The following is a 19,295-nucleotide window of genomic DNA, read 5'->3' on the forward strand; positions in this document are numbered from 1 at the left end:
CTGAATTCTGCCACTTTAGTTAATAAGCATCCAGTTCATTGTGGTTTTGACACTTTGGAGGCTTCCTGCAGAGCAGCAGCCACTGGTTCTGTAATTAGAAGGCATACTTGGCTCAGGAAGCAACCTCTTTCTGAACCTGTTAAATCTAAATTGTTGGATTTTCCTTTGCACAAGGACAATCTTTTTGGTAATAAGGCGGAGGAGGTACTGAAGAAGTTGGAGGATAAGGCAAAATCTATGCAAGCTGTAAAAGATTTCCTTCAGGTTCCGCCTCCTTGGTTTAGTAGGCATTATCCTTCCAAGAATTGGTCTTTCCCTGTTCCTGGCAAGCAGGGTCACTTTAAGCCTAGGGGTTTCAGATCTTCCAGTTGGCAAGGCATCTGCTCCTCAACAGGCTAAACAATGGCATTTTTCTTCTGCTAAATTGGGGAGTTCTAAGCCAGCTTCCCAAAGCAAACATTCTGAATGACTCAGGCCTTCTTGTGCGTACCTCTGCGGGCCCTGTGTTTCCTTTGGTGGGAAGGTTAGCCAGGTTCGCAGAGGTATGGTCTACCATCACAGATGACAAATGGGTGCTCAGTATAGTAAACCAAGGTTACAAGTTTTACTTTCACACCTTCCCTGTTTTACAAGGGTTTCCAGACATACCCAGAACTCTCAGGACAGAGGTAGAAACTCAAATTTCTTCTTTACTGACAATGGGGGCTATAGAGCCAGTTCCTGCAAATCAGGCAGACCTAGGTTTTTATTGAAGACTTTTTCTGGTACCCAATAAAAGGGGCACCTGGCACCCTATTCTGGATACACTTTTCTGGTGATTCCCAAATTCAGGATGCTCATCCTTCAACAGTTACTACCAATGCTGGGCAAGAATTCATGGCTGGTAACTTTGGATCTCAAGGAGGCTTATCTGCACATCCCAATAAGGGAAAGTTGCAGGCAGTTCCTTTGCTTCAGGGCTGGGGAGCAACACTTTAAATTCTCTGCATTGCCCTTTGGCTTATCTACTGCTCCCAGAGTTTTTACCAAGTGCCTGACTCCAGCCATTGCTTTTTGCAGGCAGAGAAACATTCAAATTTATCCTTACCTGGACAACCGTATCATTCAAGCAAACTCCCCAGAACAACTAGAAAAGGATTTGGATTTCATGAAGAACACACTCGCCTCTTTGGGTTACACACTCAACGAAAAGAAGTCAAAGTTGGTTCCTACAAGGGAGATTGTTTTCCTGGGAGCGAGTTTGAATACAGCCACCCAGATGGTATTGCTCCCTCAACCGAAGCAAGAAGATCTTTCGGCTTACTTCATGAACTTGGCAAGCATGACCCAGGTCTCTGCAAGGCAATTCCTGCAAGCACCGGGCTTCATGTATTTTGATGATCCCATATGCAAGGCTGCATATGAGAGAACGTCAACGGCACCTCAAGAATCTTTGGTGTCAACACACACAGGACTTAGACTTGATTCTTCCCCTGATTCCCTGTCTACAAATGAAGTTCCTCCGGTGGGCGACAGCCTGTTCTCAGAACAAGGGTCTGCCTTTCCGCCCACCGTCTGCCAGCCAGATTCTCACTACAGACGCCTCAGATGTTGCATGGGGGGCGGGGGGCTCATCCGGAAGGCAGGGGCATACAAGGGACTTGGGACAACCAGCAGATTCATCTGCACATAAACTTAAAAGAATTGATGGCAGTGCAGCAGGCCTTGCTGGCTTTCAAGGACCTACTCTACCCTGGGACTCTGCTGATCAGGACAGACAATACCACAGTCATGTGGTACATCAACAAGCAAGGGTGGGACTTACTCTTACCCCTTTTGCCGACAAAGCATGAGACTATGGTCCCATAGCATCCATGGGCTTACATCTAATAGCCCAGTATCTCCCAGGGAGGCTAAAATCCCTGGCGGATCATTTGAGCAGACATGTTCTGGATTCTCACGAGTGGCAACTGAACAAGGACATTTTTCATTGCATCACTCATCATTGGGGCACCCCACAAATGGATCTTTTCTCCTCTCACACCAATCATCTCCTTCCAACCTTCTGCACCAGGGAGTTTCACAACAAAGCTTGGAGAGTGGACGTGTTGCCCTTCCCATGGACACAACTCTCAATTTATGCCTTCCCTCCTCTACCTGTTCTTCCCAGAGTGCTGCTAAAGATAAGGGACGAAAAACCAAAGGCTATTCTGATAGCTCCAGATTGGCCCAGGCAGCATCGGTATCCCCTTCTTCGCAGCCTTTACCAGGCTCAGCCTTGGCATCTTCCCTGGTACCAGATCTGTTGGTTCAGGGAGGGGGAAAGTTCCTTCATCCTCATCTTCAAACTCTGCATTTAACTGCCTGGCTAATACTTTAAATCTTTCCCAACAGGTGGTTGAAGTTCTTCATGAGGCCAGGAGGCCTAGCAGCAGAAAATCCTATGCAGATAAATGGAAGAGATTTTGCTCTTGGATGCTGACTAAAGGGGAAGACTCTTCTCATCCTTCTCTTTCCCTCATTCTTGACTAGCTAGCAGGACTGCTTAATGGTGGACTTTCCTTTTCTTCTATCAAAATTCACGCTTCAGCACTATCGGCTCATTGTTCTTTTGAGCAACCCATTTTTCCTCACCCCTTGATGAAACCGTTCCTGAGGGGAGCTAGTAATTTTAGACCTCCCAGAAGAGCTCCTACTCCTGCTTGGGATCTTAATTTTGTCCTAGAAAAACTTACTCTGCCTCCCTTTGAACCAGCTGTCTCTGCAGATTTGAAGTTTCTATCCTGAAAGACAGCTATCCTTTTAGCTATTACTTCATCTAGAAGGGTATCTGAGCTGCAAGCCTTAATGGCAGTAAAACCTTTCATTATTTTTCACTCAGATCGAGTTTCTCTGAGAACTAATCTCTCCTTCATGCCTAAGGTAGTTTCCAGTTTAACCCTTAACCAGTCACCTGCCTACATTTTTCAACAATCCACAAAATAAAGCTGAAAGGATTCTGCACTCTCTTGATGTGCATAGAAAGCTGAGATATACTTAGGACTAAATCCTTTCGAAAATCTGAACAGTTGTTTGCTAGTTTTGTTCCTGGGGCTCAGGGTAAAGCTATTTCAAAACAAACCATCTCCAAATGGATTGCTGATTGTATTCACTTTTGTTACCTGCAGCATGGGAAGGTTCCTGCTCAGGGTATTAGGACCCCATTCTACTAGAGCAGCCTCTACCTGTGCAGCCTTTCTGAGTGGTGTGACTACTAAGGACATTCTAGAAGCAGCTACTTGGCCTTCTGTCCATAATTTCACAAAGCATTAAATCTACCTTTGTTTTCTAAATTCAGGGCTGGTTTTGCCGGGCCTTCTTACCAACCCTTAATCTCTGATCCTTCCTCCCCCCTTTGTCTTTTTCCTGGGCTTTGGGAATCAACCCGTATGTGAGGACTGCAACAGTGAAACACAAAGAACATAGTGCAGTTGTGTACACTTACCATAAATGTAGATGTTCGAGTGTATTCACTGTTGCAGTCCTGGTTTCCCACCCTCCATTCCCCCTTTTTTCCTAAGGCACAGATTGTATATTTTTATTTTTTGTATGACGTGTCCAGGTTGCTACCTTCCTGGGTTAGCCTTCTTTTGTGGGCTCCTGACAGTTAAGGCAAAAAAAACTGAGGAAATGGCGTCAGCTGCCTCCGTTTATAACTGACGTTCTGACATCAGTTTTACAACCGGCGGCAGCTGACGTCATATACCAAGGACTCTGGTATTTGGGCTGACTGAGGGCTACCAGGAGCCGGATAACCCATATGTGAGGACTGCAACAGTGAATACACTCGAACATCTACATTTATGGTAAGTGTACACAACTGTACTTTCCCCTTAACTGTTATCCGATATATAGACACAAGGTATTAGAACATTGAATTTTTTCTTCCATGCTTTTCTTTATTGTGATTATGGCATGCTGGTAGTGGTTGCATCTGTGCCCTTTGTTGTATTGGACAACTGGATAGTGTTAAGGTTTTTGCTAACCTACAGATGGCCTTTTTACTTTATCCAGCATTCTGCGATCTGCCTTGATCCAGTTTAGTCTTTATCATGTAGAATGTACTTTATAGTTATCATTGATGTTTTATAATACAGTATTTATAGTTGCATATTTTGGTTAAGGTGCTTGGACTTTTTCTTTTTTATTTTTTTGAAGGCTGATTGCAGATATACTCTAAGCTAGCAACGATACCAGTATGATTTATTTTATTAGCATTCCGCTAGATTTCTGGACGCCAGACTTCTTTATAAATCGAGTGGTCTGGTTGTTAGTTGTCCAATAGTTGTCCGCTGTTAATGATTTTTAAGTACTGACATGTTTGCAACATTTTTACTTGGGTGTTTATGGTTGTGTTATTAGATGGTACGTCTTTCTCTAAGCTATAGTCAACCAGTGTTGCTTCACTAAGTCAGCAGCCGGTTGCCACCTTGCGTTACATATTGGCAGCCGCTGTTGCTAGTAGGATGTTTTTTATCGTTGGATTGGTTCCTGCAATTTTGATTGTGTTTGTCGTCTTCTTGCTCAGATAATGACAGTGACTTTGTTCTAACTGTGATCGCTATGAATGGATCATATCTCTGTGGCCTTTTTGAATGGTAATGGTCTTTTTGAATGGTAATGGTTTTTAATTTCAGAGACTTTATGTAAGCTTAGGACATTTTGCAGTCACGGTTCATGCTAGCACCATTTGGTGTTTTGCCGCTGCGTTGGATGCATCAATGTATTTTTTACATATATCATGTTTTGCATCAGTCAATGGATACGATACACTGATGTTTCTCATTTTTAGACAAGCAGTAATTTTATGGGACACATCGATTGGCACTAGTGCTTGGTAATACCAGCACCTTATCACATTTCATGTATTTGGTATTTGTTGATGCACTTGGTTTGTTTACCAACCTGATGCTACATGGTAAGGAGCTCAATATAATTCCGGTTGAGCGACGTCAACACTAGAGTCAGATTTCATACCTTAGCTACATTAGTTTCATAGTTGTGTTGTTTACTTTTACTTTTATTTTGATTTTTGGTTCATGGTTTATGTTTTGTGTTCCGGTTATCAATATTTGCAATTCTGTCCTACAGCAACCCTGGTTTATTAGCAGGTTTGCACTGCCAGTTCGACAGATGACTTTGTTTTATTTTATTTATGCAGAATAGTTTATCTAAGGTGTTTTTTGCTGATTTTGTTATCTATGCTATTTTTAAATATTTTATATGTTTTAATGAGTTTTCACATGTTTTATACGAATTTGTTAATGTTGTCTCTTTAAACTAGCCTAGTTTGATGGCTATAATTATCCAATTAGGGTTTTAATTAGTCAACTTTGAGCGCCAAAAGATCTTGTATAAAAAGCAGTTTAATTTTATGTCTTATTACACCTGAAGAAGCGTAGTACAGCTACGTGAAAGCGCTTGTGTGTTCCTGTTCCTATTAAAGAAGCTTTCCACAACTGTGGCCATCTCCGTGTGGTGTTTCCAGTGGATTTTGTGTTTTCCAACATTGAATTTTAAATTGTAAACACACTACACACACAAAGCATTATATTTGGTATTTTATACAGTAAAATCATGCATGGTACTTTGTATAGAGGAAAAACTGTAATTACTTTGAAATTAGTGAGTTCACAGTATACTTATATAAAATATACGGTTTAATATAATCTCGAGTTGAGATGCATGCAGATGCAAAATTCAAAACACAGATGCTCGAATTTTCATCTGGCTGAACATCTCAGTGTTCGAAAGTTTATATTAGCGAATGTACTGTGCATTCACTAATATAAATTCGAAGAACTGTACAGAGATCGTGGTGCTGTGTGGTTTGGGAAATTCATCCCTTTCCTCACTGTAGTGCGATCTCGCAGTTGAAATATATAGTTAGCAGGAAGGGTACAGAAGGGCTTGCCCCCCCTGCAAAAATGTGATGTTAGGTATAGGTGTTTACTTTATGTGCGCTCCTATATGGACATCACATTTTATTTTATTTTTGTTAACCGGGGGTGTCTGGCTGAGCCAAAAAGGCCCTTTTTCAGCAGAGGCCCGGGGAGAAAAGTTCCACATAGAAAAATTACAGATACATTTAGATATTTAGACATGCTCAGTATACACACAAATTACAATAGACATGTTTTTACAGTGGTATGCAGCACATCAACAGTTACAGTGGAGAGAACAAACAAGAAAATCTTAATTTAAAAATAAAGGTAATTAACAGATTTGTGGTGTACAGCTGAAATTTGGAACATAGGTAGAATACATACATAGTACACAGGTACAGTACATGCATTGTGCATTAGCCAGTGTTTGTAAGTAAGAGTGAAAACTATTATCAGGTACTCTAGGTTTAGTATGTGTACCTTATCCACTTTCACTAGCCTGCGGAGCAATCATGGCACTGCCAGCTTTGCTTGAGATGTTGCCTAATGAGGTTTTTAAAGGAGGTTTTTAAACATATGATGTGTTTGGTTGACAATGTCGAATCTGATGAATTTGTTCAGCTGATTCGACATTGTGACTTGTTCTTTATTTTGACTTTCAAGTTGTGTTTTCGATGTGTCAAATGGAAATTATTTTGCCTTTCGACATATTGATAGTAAACCAAAATATACATATATAAAATAGATACATACAGACATATATATATATATATATATATATATATATATATATATATATATATATATATATGTATGTATATATATATATATATATATATATATATGTGTGTGTATATATCTATATATATATATATATATATATATATATATATATATATATATATATATATATATATATATATATAAAGAGAGAGAGCATAGATCTTTGGTCTGTCTATCTTCTTTCGGCTTATGGGGTCGCCACAGCAGAACTCCGGTCCGCTAATGTTTGGTAGTGGATTTTTACGTGCAGAGTTACCAGTCCTGACGCACAACCTTCAACAAAGGCACGCCCATTCACGCATGCCTCCACACAGAAGACGCTCTAGCTGAGAATCGAACGCGACAACGTCTTGCTGTGAGGCGACAATTCTACCGCAGTACCATTACTGCGGGTTAGAAGGAAATATTATACCAACTTTTAGTTCAGGTAAATCTGAGTACCCTACCTGTCCAGCAATCCAAAATTCATTCAAGTAATACAGTAAGTGCCATAGGTTTGTCTTCATTGACAGAGTATTACTTCCTTTCTGACTCATTGCAGAAGCTGCTTTCTGCCTTTGTAATATCCTTCTTTTAAAGACCAGGAAGATTTATATTGTTTTTTTGTTGGTTGCCAAATGTGATTACTCCCCAGGAAGGTTTACTTTGATGTGGGCTGTTGACAACAGTTTAAAATTCCATCTCCTTTATAGCTTCATTGCATTGTCCTTCAGATGAAATGATAAACCAAGGCCCCATCTGCTTGAGTTGGTGATAGCTCAGGTGGATATAAAATATCTTGTGGCATTTATTAAAAAAAAAGTTAGTTCCCAGGTACCTTAGCCAAATTTCCCCCAAGTCACTATGAACATTCCCTCTGGTCTTCCCTGAAAAGGGGACATGGACCTAGTAGGGCTAACCTGGTCAGCAAAGAGAAAATATGTAAAATGAGCAAAAAGCTGCTTTCTTTTGTCAGCTGAATGATCATGGTCGCACCACATTCTCGTTTCCTCCTCTTCTCTTTTCTAGAATTACGCAGTTTTTGATTAAATGCTTTAAGTTCATAGATATGAAAGCAAATCAAGAGTGATCTAGGAAACTTTGTCCATTGTAATTAGGGGAGGAAATAATGTATGGGCTTTCTCACCTTCTATGTTGTCTCTCAGTAGATTAGTCCGTTTCACCAACATATCTTTCAGGAGCTCCACATAATTCACCGCCCAACCTTTTCAGGAATGCATGTAAAGCATAGGTGTTTTGCACCTGCTTTTGTATTCTATATCCACAGTGTTGGCCATTTAAAAGTTCCACCATTGCCTGTGAAGTGGCCATTCTGTGGTTCACATTCCTTATGACCCCTTCAAGTCCACCAGCTGGTCAAAATGAGAATTCAAGGGTGCTCCCACTTGCATTCTTTTACCTGTCCTTTTAGTACAGTCCAAAGTCCTGACATTGACTCAGCTCTTTTTCTCCATGCTTTCCATTGTGTTTTCATTCAGCAAATTCTCACCGCTAGTGTCAAGACAGTCCTTCTTAGTCCAGAATTTAGCATGACCATGACCTTCCAGTATTTCCCAAAGCCGCGGTGGTACAGCGGTAGCGTTGTTGCCTCACAGCAAGAGGTTCTCCTGTTCGATTCTCGGCTGGAGTGCCTTCTGTGTGGAGTGTGCATGTCCTCCCCGCGGTTGAGTGGCCTCCGAAAGACATGCACAGGCATGCCTTCGCTGAAGGTTGGGCGTCGGGCTGTCATCTCGGCACCATAAAAATCTACTGCCAATCATTAGCGGACCGGAGTTCCGCTGTGGCGACCCCTAACCGGGAAAAGCCGAAAAGACAAACAACAACTTGCAGTATTTCCCAAACAAAATGAATTCTAACCTGTGGTAGCTGAAATGTTGTTATTCCTCTGGACCTACATGGAGTGGACTGCCCAGGTAGGTAATGTTTATCTCTGACAACTGCAGACAATGATTATATCTGATGCATTATCACTCTTAGCAGTAGCTTCTGTACTTCTGATGGATAGAGTACAGACTCTTGTGGTAAACTACAGTAGCTACTGTCTTAAGACAGCCTGTCACTACCATGTTGCTACTATTTTTGCTCCTTCATTTGGAATTTTTCCCCCAACCTGTCACTATGGATATTTAGACCATACTTAACTCCGTCTGATTGCATGGAAACAAGTAAAATCTTATTGTGTACTTAAGTCAGTGTCCCCTTTTACCTTTGTGGCCTGCTGTGAAGGTGGACATTACCCACATGAGTCTCTCATACCACACTTGTGGGGCAGGATCTGTTTTACGCCTTCATATGCTGTCTAGCTAGAAAGAAGTATCCCTTTCCCCATTTCCCTAGCTGTGTTAAACTCTTGATCTGCTAACCACATTCACATGCCCTCAGGCAACATGTTGCTTGCACCCTTATTTTGAAGTCCCCTAGTATATCCTACATAGTGACTTAGAATCCCCTTACCCACCTATGAAAGTGTTTATTTCAGTGGTTTCAACACTCATGCTGTCATTTGTCTTTCTTCTGAAGCTTGTAGAAAAATTTAGAGAACAGAGGAGTCAGATTTAAAAAAAAAAAACAGTAACTTAATCATAATTTAATTCAGACAGTCAACATTTATTTTGATACAGCATGCATTCTCTTATCGATAAGCAGAGGAACTTAAAAACTTTGTCTATTTCCCTGGGTTGTTTGGAAATAAATCTGCCCATCTCCTACTGAATACATTTTTCTCACAGTACTCTGTTTCAAGCTGCTTCATGACACTTTACGTGCAACTCTAGACCTAGTTTTTTCCAGCTGATTGTGCGTTTTAAGGTACCGTGGGAATGGACTTCATTGCTTTCCAGCATGCTCTGCACATACAGCTGCTTCCTGATTGTCTCCAGTTTTAGTAGACTGCATTTTGGCTTAATTCTTGCTGTCTTTGGACATAATGGCATATGAAATTCCATTGGTTTTGCACTCTTTATGCAGCTGTGACACTGACATTTTTTCATACTCCACAGAGCTCATTTTGTGTATTTTCTAAATGCTGTGTCTACTGTGTCTAGAAAATAAAATAAGCTCTGTACAAGCTATACTGCTATGTTTACCTTGTGGCTGCAAAGGTCAAAACTGTTTTATAGACTATATGAGATTAATATGGTTGAACAAGGTGTAGAATTAGTGCCACCACATAATATGTGATTAGCAGAGAGGTATGGATTCTAACGTCTGCATCAGTGTCAACCAGATTTGAATGCAGTGGAACCAGCAGTATGGAGTTTGACTCACATCACTGGTACCAATTAAAATGCAAAGTGCAATTGTTACTGGGCACATACAGTAAATGTGTACCCTAGATGTGCACTGTCACCTTGAGTAACAGCCAAGTTCTGCAACACGCAGGTACATTTATACTGATGAACTACAGATCCGAGTTGTACCGTCTCCTCAGGAGTTCACCCACCTCAGATTGATACCAGTACCTTTCAGGTTAACCTTGCCAACAGTAATTGAATCTTGCAGATTTATTTTGAACACACACCCAATATTTTCAGAATGGGGGTAAATGACAACTCTATAAAAGCCGAATTGCTCCTTCCCAAACTTTAAAGTATGCAGACACCAGTTAAAACAAACAAAAAAAAAACAAGAACATGCCTTACTGTTTACTCTTAAAATAAGTAAGTCTCTTAACAAGTAGCATTGAGCATTCAGACTTTCAGTGGTAAACGCCAAATAGTTTGTGTCGCTTGTCTGGTCAGGATAAAACAGACAGTTGTTGGTTCTATTCAAGCAGCTTTATTCTATACAAACACATCAGGATTGAGGCTTAGTAATATAAACTTATAAACAGACTGACTACCATACTCCTACATGTTCACACTCTGGCTGCTCTCTCAAAATGGCACTGCTGCCTGCACGTGCTCACTATTTATTTATATGCATGTGCCACACTTGGAAGTGCTTCTTAAAGATGCAGCACACACAGTTCTACAGTTTGGTACACATTTAAACTGTTTAATCTACTACTACCAATAAATAAGACATCAGCCATAAGCATTTGAAATTAAATAATAATGTTGTTTGCTGGAAATAAATACATTAAAACATTTATTTTCCAAGTAAATGTGCAAACAGTGAAGAGTTTGCAGCAACAAGTAAAAAATAAAATATTCAGAAGTATAGCTAATGGCCAGAAAAATCTCTCCAGCATTTAAAGTAAAATCTGTCTGCTTCTGGTCAAAGATACAGTGTGCCCTTTCTGTCTAGCTTTTAATTACAAACGGAAATTATAAATCCTTACAGGCAACTCTGCCTCCAAGAGAATATTCCAGGAATAACTGTTGTCTGACAAGGATAAACAGGTAGTCCCTCTTTATAAATGCGCAAAGAGGATTTCCTGTCTCTTTAGTCAGAATTTAGATGGTATATTTCATGTTATCAAAGTTATATGTGTAAGGGCGAAGGGTACAGTTCAGAAAGCCATAGTCCTAATAAGAACATCATCATGCAGCCTGGTACTGCACTCTCCAAGCAGAAGAGACTGCAATACTGCATGCATTTGACAATCAGGTAGAAAACAAGCCTTTATTAAACTGTAATACATTTCCACAGCAGCAAACGTACCATTTTACATCTTTTGCCTTGCATATTACGCATCACAGAGAAAAGGCAAGTACAGTGCATGCTTTTACTTTTTTTTTCTTTTAAACAAGCCTTCACACACATTATAATTTGATTTTACTCTGATACAGCTAGTTTGTTATGCATTTTCTTTTGAAAGGCATTTATATTTTTCTTAGTTTATTACAGTCTTTCTTGCACAGACTGCTTTGGTTTTCCACATTCCAGATTCATGCTTAAATCAATATTCCTTTATGGTGAGTTGTGTACTAATGGGTGCAGACTAATTACAGGGTTCAGGAGTGAATTATTTCAAATTCTCACAGCAGTGTAATAATTACATTAACCTCATCTTGCAGAATACCATCCTTTTGAAAGTCACACATGCTTTACACTCTGTCAAAGAAGATTCAATAAATACTGATATGTTTGTTAAAGTGTCGGCCCTCTGGGTGGAAAATTTCAATCTTTATACTACAGGTATAGGGTTGTCTTTATGCAGGGTCATAGATCACTATTAGGAGTGTAGTCGCAACATTTATTTTAATCTCCAGCTAATATTTCATTCTGTGACCTAGTTTTTCAGAGTAATCATGAATTTGACTCTCACCACTTTAATTAAGAAAAAAACATTTTTCAGACAACTTTTTGCTTGCCAAAATATGCATCATATCAACTGCATATCGTTTAAAACCAACTTCAGACCTATATGCAGCAACTGCTTTTTCTGATTTTCACATTTTGAATATGAAATTTGAATTTAGTATTACTTACACATTAGAAAATTATCCAAAAATATGTATTCTAAACTACGCTCTTTTGTTCTGTAAAAGTATTACTGCAGTTCACTGTGAAAATTGTTTATCCCTCATAAATGCACTGAATTTACTTTGCTCTGAGCAGAGATTTGTAGATTGTTCCATAGCTTACAGCCATGTAAACCATCCAGAAGTTCAGTCAAATCACTCTCTTCTTGTAGGAGACCCCCTCCCCCCAGTAAAATAGATTTTCCCCACATATCACAGGTGAAACTTCAATCATCTTGCCAGTCATCCAGACTGGTTTTAATGGCTACTATGGAAACACTCTGCTCAGTATGTGATTGCAGCCCATTCCAGAAACAATGAATAGATTGGGTTGGGTACCGGTCATGCCATTTAATGTTGCCGATGTGGTTGCATAGATTTGTATCTATAAAGCGTGTATATAGCAGAGAAGGCTAAATAGTGGTCTCCACTTCGGTGTCTGTACGAGAGTAGAAGGACAGGGCTTATTTGTCAGAGTAGCCAAAGGTTCTGAGACCTGAGAACTTTGTCGTGGAAAGGTTGAGGTCTTTTGAATTGCTTTAAACACATATCAAGGTAGATGGTGACAGGGGCATTATATTCAAAGACAGGCCTAATAAGAGAGGAATAAAGTGGGCCTATAAGTTTCTTACATCTTGCAGAGATGCCGTGAAGGATAAGAGATATCCCAAAGGATAAGTTGCACACGGTAGAAGGATTTCTTTAATCAGCACAGAGAGGTGGTAGTCAAAGGAGAGTCTATAATTAACATAGGTACCCAAAGTCACTGCTGACTATGTCAGATTTAAGTGGAAAGCATTCTGTATGGTAAGCAGTAATGATGCTAGGTTTACTAAAGGAAACCGTGCTGCATCTCGTGGATCTGGGGATAAGCATTTACAAAACCAGGACATCTCTGTGAATAGCTATTGTAGGTAATGTAGGATTAGCTATGTTTGAAACCTAGGAGGAAACTCCCAGATATGCTCAGAATTAGTTCAAAATGATGTGAAAATTACTGAACCTACACACATTGCCAACATACTGGCTGACAGGTTCAGTGCAAACTTCTCCCAAAAGGAGAGATATCTATTCCAGAGGATTGTAGCCCCCCAAACATCTCCAACGACCAGGTGAGAACTGCCCTCACTAAGGCAAAAAACACAGCATCCATGGGACCGGATGGTGTTCCCGGCTGTGTGCTTCACGAACTCAATGAGGAATTAAACCCACAGTTAGGACAGCTGTTTAATCTTAGCCTCACCTCAGGATACGTACCCAAGGAGTGGCGCACGGCGACTGTGGTCCCACTTCATAAGGGCGGTGCCTCCACAGACCCTGGAAATTACCGCCCCATTAGCTTGACAAGCCTTATCTGCAAAGCCATGGAGAGGATCATAATGGAACTCATAAATAAAGACATAAGGAACTTGCAGACTTTGGATCCAACCCAGTTTGGCTTTGTCAAAGGCAGATCCTGCCTCTTAAACTTGGTTGACTTTTTCGAGACAGTCACCAAGGCCATTGATGAGGGAAAGGCAGTCCATACAGCCTACCTCGACCTGGCAAAGGCCTTCGACACAATACCCCACTCAGGTGTCATCGAAAAACTCATCAGCTTGAATGTAAACCCATACATCACAAGATGGGTTGCAAACTGGCTAAGTGACAGAACCCACAGGGTCAGAGTTGCTGGAGCCATGTCAGACTCAAAGCCTGTCACAAGTGGTGTCCCACAGGGCTCAGTCCTGGGTCCACTCTTGTTCGGCATCTACTTTTCTGAAGTACAAGCAAACACAGGAGGGTTATGGCTGACAAAGTTTGCAGATGACTGCAAACTGGGTGCCATAGTCGAAAACACATCTGACACAGATATCCTCCAGAAGGGCCTCACAGAAACGGATAACTGGTGCCAGAGCCATGGCCTGAAGTTAAACGCCAAAAAATACATAGTCATACCCTTCGGGAAAAACAAGGTTACCCCTAGCTACCATATAGGTGGCAATCCACTGAGCACAGAAAAAGTCATCAGGGATCTGGGGACCCAGGTTGACAGTAGCCTTCGCTTGACACTCATGTTGCTAAAGTAGTTAGGAAAACCTTCTATATCGCCCACCTGATCATGAAGGGATTCACATCTAGATCAAGGGAGGTCATCGTCCCCCTGTACTCATCACTCATTAGACCTATGATTGAGTACAATGCCCGCTCGAATGTATCTGACCAGACACCTGCTGCAGCTTGAAAGGCCCCAAAAGTTCCTCACCAAAAGGATAAAGGGTCTCAAAAATGTCTTATGCTGCCCGACTGAAAGAACTCCAGCTCTGTTCAGTCTCATACCGCTTGCTCAGAGGTGACCTGTGCCTGACATATAAGGCCATGTCAAACCCAGATTTGATGAATATGCTTCACCTCAAAAAATCTAGATCCCTCAGAACCACAAGGGCGGAGACTTAAACCTTGACACGGTTATAAATAGAACGTGCTGGAGGGACAGATTCATCACCCAGAGACTCCCTATGCTGTGGAACAAAATCCCGGTACATGTGAGGCAGAGCACCTCTCTGGCCTTGTTCAAGAGGAATCTTGACCAATGGATGGGAGATTGCAGATATACCCCAGGGATTACTTCAGTGTCACTGCTTGACAGAGACACAGCAAAATGATAGGCATAGTTTTTATTCAAACTAAAGGGGTGGCGAAAGCCACATAACTATGGGCTAGGCTTATAAATGCCCTTGGGCAGATAGCCTAGTATGAACCTATGAACCTATGAACCTAAGTAAATAGTTGATGTCCCCCATAAGAAAGGTAGTTTTTGCAATGGTTAGCTTTCCTAACTGCTTAAGATAATCTACATTCTCTGAAGGGGTCATACATGGGGTTCTGTAATTGGTTATAGTGTGTTAATCATTTTTTGAATATAACTAAGATTTCAACAAGTTCTGGATTTGTATCATGCAAAATCTGGCAAGTGACAATGGGCTGTTAATAAATTGCAGGTACTCCCCCACAGTTACCAGTGGTTCTGAAGGCACAGTGGATTTATACCATGGAATAGAGGAAGTGCTTATAGCTATGCTAGAACCAGTAATTACATAAACACTGTTTTCTTTGAAAGCAAGGAAGACCTCACATTGTTGCTTAGGCTTTTTGCATTCAGTAGTGCTACCTTGATATAATCCAGAATGGAATTTGCTGTGTCCATCAGGTGAACTCGGTCTTAGAAAGGCACAAGGGGGAAGATGAACTTTTACCTGTAAACAAAAACTGAGGAGTAAATGTTCTAGGCCATCAGGCCATCCCTGACAAATTGTGTATGTGTGTGGGGGGGATTATCAGCATCACCATTAAATGTTTCTTAAATCTTGCCACAGCGCAGTGCATCAGCACTGGAGATAATTTATATATACTGCAAGGTGTGGCTGTCATAGTACAATATCTGAGGTTTCTAGCAGACTAAGGGACAAGCAATATCTGTGTACTAAAAACACCTATCAATAGTCAACTGTGTACCTCTGACTGAGCAGCAAATACTGCACATATACTACTTTGGTGGCATATTTTGATGTGTTTTGGATGATTGATGTAATTGTGACTCTTTCTACTGAAAGTTTTGTTGGTGATCACTTTGTATTGTAAAGCATTACGATCAGGTTTCCCTGATAAGATCTGATTTCTGGTTTGTCTCTCAAAGATTACTACTTCTCCTGGAATAGGCTTCCTATCCATGTGAAGCAAAACTCCTCTCTAAGCATTGAAAAGTTATTTAAAATAAATGATGTATGCCGGTCTTGTCTTACTTACTGAAGCTACCGACTACAGCTTCTGTGTTGGTGCCTAGTAGTAATAAATGCAAAGCAGCTTTCGCATGCTGAAACCAAAGTCTGATTAGCTGGTGATTTAGTGCCTTGTAAAAAAACAAGTTTAGTGCATATAACCTTTGCAGACTATTAACCTTTTCAGCAATATATTATTATTTTTCTTGCGCATCGTACTAAAATAACCTGTCTGTATTACAGACGACACATACAACACTGTACAGTTTGCAGCTTTAATGTCTTCAAGTTTGCTTCTCATACAACATGAAAAATGTTCTCCATTAAGCAGCTCTAACAAAAAATCAGATCTCACACACACACACATATATATATATATATATATATATATATATATATATATATATATACACTTTCATAAGTCATTGCTTTGCTTTTTTCTGATGTCATACAGTCTGTTTATTAAACTTTTAGTGAGTTTGAGAATATTTGATACTCCCTGCACTTGATGTCATGCAATCTGTTAATAATCTCCTTTGTGTTCTGTTTCAAGTTGAATTACATAACAATCTAGAAAGTCTGATTCTTGCACCTGGGTCCTTATCTCTTTCCCTTGAATCTTTTACCAGACACTGTATCCTTATCAGCATTTTTCTCAAGCTGTTCCAGAATCTTCAGGTTACATTCACAGATGAATGCCGTTTATTTATTTGATTTTTAGCCGAGAACAGTTTAACCCTTTAATATATGTATGCTAGCAAACATAAATGTATGTATCTAACTGGCTATATTATCTTACATATATTCTAGCAACAAAAGTGTATATGCATCTAACTAGCAAACAGAAGTACATGCATTTATAAATCTCTTTATCTAACAAACACATTCAAATGCAAGTTGGACCACTGGATGGGAATTTCACTTGGTTTAACACCTGAGTCCCTAATGGACTGGGACAGCATGTGAATGCTTGTGTACAAGCCTGTATTGTAACTCATAAAATTCTTTAGGGTATTGACACATATACAGTATTTTGGTAAATTTGAGGTAAGATTGGTTAGGCTTAAAATGGCTCTCTGACCAATAGCCTAATAACCACCTATGATCAGAATGATTAAGTTTAACTTCTTAAGCTTTTTTTTTTATCTGCCCTGCTGTTAAGATGAATTTCTTGATATTGGTTTATTGAACACACACCTTGGATATGATCAGAGACCTGATCATAATCCTGTGTACTGTAAATGTGCAAGCACTCTGTGATTGAACCTTTATAATGAGTCATATAACCTTTCCTTTTCTGGCATTTTTCTCTCTTCAAAAAAAATAGAATTTACATTTTTACAACATTTGTCATGTATTAACAACAGTTTTTGACTGTGTGCTGTTAACCAATTGTATCCATCTGTTTTACAGTTCAGATATTGAAAATGGATTGGAGGAAAAGCAAAGAAAACCTACAAAGCAGTTCAGTGCTCAGCTGTTGTCTCTAAATATTGATCAAGAATTCTTTGATGGCAGACGAGTGTCCCCAATTACAAGGTAAGACCAGGTGAATGGGTAGGCAAAAGACAAGATCTTCTAAAGATGGGCAGGGTAGTGTTGCTTCCTGGAGAAAAATATGTTTAAGCACTGTATCTACAGAGGGACTCTCTATAATATACCCCCTAAATGCTTACCTTACAAAACCGATTACTTTACTAGTCGTTTAAGTTTTGGACAGTTTCTGACCGAGATTTTCTGATGTGTACTACAGAACATTTTGTGTTTAGTTATTTTTGGCTGATCACCTAATAATATATGTTTATGTTCACTTCTTTGCAGTCATACACTTTAAACAGTGGTCTTTGTCTTATGTTGTATGGATGTCATATATTTATCTTGTTGGTGGTGCTCCCCACCGGTTGTTTCCCAGTAACAGCTGAGCCAGTTACGAAACTGTGCTGAATAAATAGACACTTTTCAGGGACCAGCAAAAACATATTTGCACAGAGTTCCACATTAAAGAGTTGCAGACTCGGGGAATTAAACCTTGCATTATAGGATTAAGCCAGTTAATCACTTACATGCTTATACCATTTTTCTGTGCAGCCAAAACAGTATTGCAAATGCATAGGAAAATTAATGGCTGTTCTGTTTTCATTGCGTTTGTCATGGATCATACTGCATGAGTACTGGTTATGGGATGATCAGTGTTCAAAACTAGTATGGCCGCATTTGCATAACAACAGTAATTACACGTAGTTGTGTATTGACTAGGAAGATGTGCTAGAAAAAATACTGCTGGGCAAGGGCTGAACGTAGATTCATCTTTCTATCACCCCAGGACAGCTGTTTTTGAGTTTGTTCTCTCTCACTTCAAAACAGATTGTCCCTCATTGGGTTAAGCCTCGTTAAAACTGACCATATTTTGTTTTCTGTGATGCTCAGAGATGTGGAAACTAGTTTTAATATAAAAGTAAACATGATTTTTGTTTGTTTTTCTATGGAATTGTTGCGATTCAGTTGTTTGTCATCAGCCTTTGGGTGAGTGTACTCAGTCTCATGTGGACCGAGTCATATGAGTTTGATACCCCTTGGTTAAGAAGTTTCCGCACCATGAGCTTTTTGTGCTGCAACATCTAGCCTCTTGTTGTTTTTTTCTTCTGCCTTCATTCAAATGCAAGCTTGCAGTAAAGCCACTATGCTGCCGACATGTTCCCATGTGAATTCTCTGACAGCACTATAACCAATGGGTTCCATCATTTGTATAGCTCTGAGACTTTGTCCCCCATATGCAGAGAGGTAGATCTCTTGTGTGCCACTTATCTACCTGCTTTATCATGATATCCAGGTCACTGGCACCACAATCAAGAACCTCACTTCTTTACTCAATTGTGTGTCTTCACATACTACCTAGGAAATTTGGTGTAACATATGAATTTTTATTCTGTGTCTGAGGAGGTCTGTGCACCACAATGGGTGCCTTTACAGCAGGGTAAGTTGTTAGAATCACTGCAGTAATAAGAAAGTCACACGAATCTAACCTGCCATGTAATAAATAATTACAAATCTTGAAAAACATGCTTTAAAACTTACACGCATCTGATAGGCTTGATAAACATTTAACTGGCATGCATGAAATTAATTCAGTATGGCAATGAATAATAGTCTAGTAATTTAGCTTAAAGGAATAAGGCTATGAGCTGCTAATTATTTTCCTGTAGACCTGGATTTGATTTCACCAGCCTCCATTTGCCTATTGTTTGACTGTGAGCAAGTCACTTAACTAGACAGCATTCCACCAGGTTTGCCTTAAAAAAGAGAGAGAGGCTTGTACCTAGTGGGTTTATTTGGCTAACAAAAAATTACTACGTCTTATCAAATGAAATTGGTCTTGCCTTGCAATTATTGCAAAACATTATTTCAGAAGACATGATTGTATGTAGAATAAATAGTGATCACAT

General features: G+C 39.9%; 1 protein-coding gene across 1 annotated transcript in view; it reads left to right on the forward strand.

Moving 5' to 3' along the window:
- Window positions 1-19,295, forward strand: part of GRAMD2B (GRAM domain containing 2B) — a 1,158,381-nt gene that overhangs the window by 253,741 nt on the left and 885,345 nt on the right. Inside the window, exon 2 of the mRNA XM_044060315.1 lies at window positions 17,266-17,391. Within this exon, the coding sequence (XP_043916250.1) occupies window positions 17,266-17,391 (126 nt within the window). The remainder of the gene's footprint in view (window positions 1-17,265; window positions 17,392-19,295) is intronic.

The sequence above is a fragment of the Protopterus annectens genome, chromosome 2.part0 (assembly GCF_019279795.1).
Source record: "Protopterus annectens isolate FY-2018-M chromosome 2.part0, PAN1.0, whole genome shotgun sequence".
NCBI lineage: Eukaryota > Metazoa > Chordata > Ceratodontiformes > Protopteridae > Protopterus > Protopterus annectens.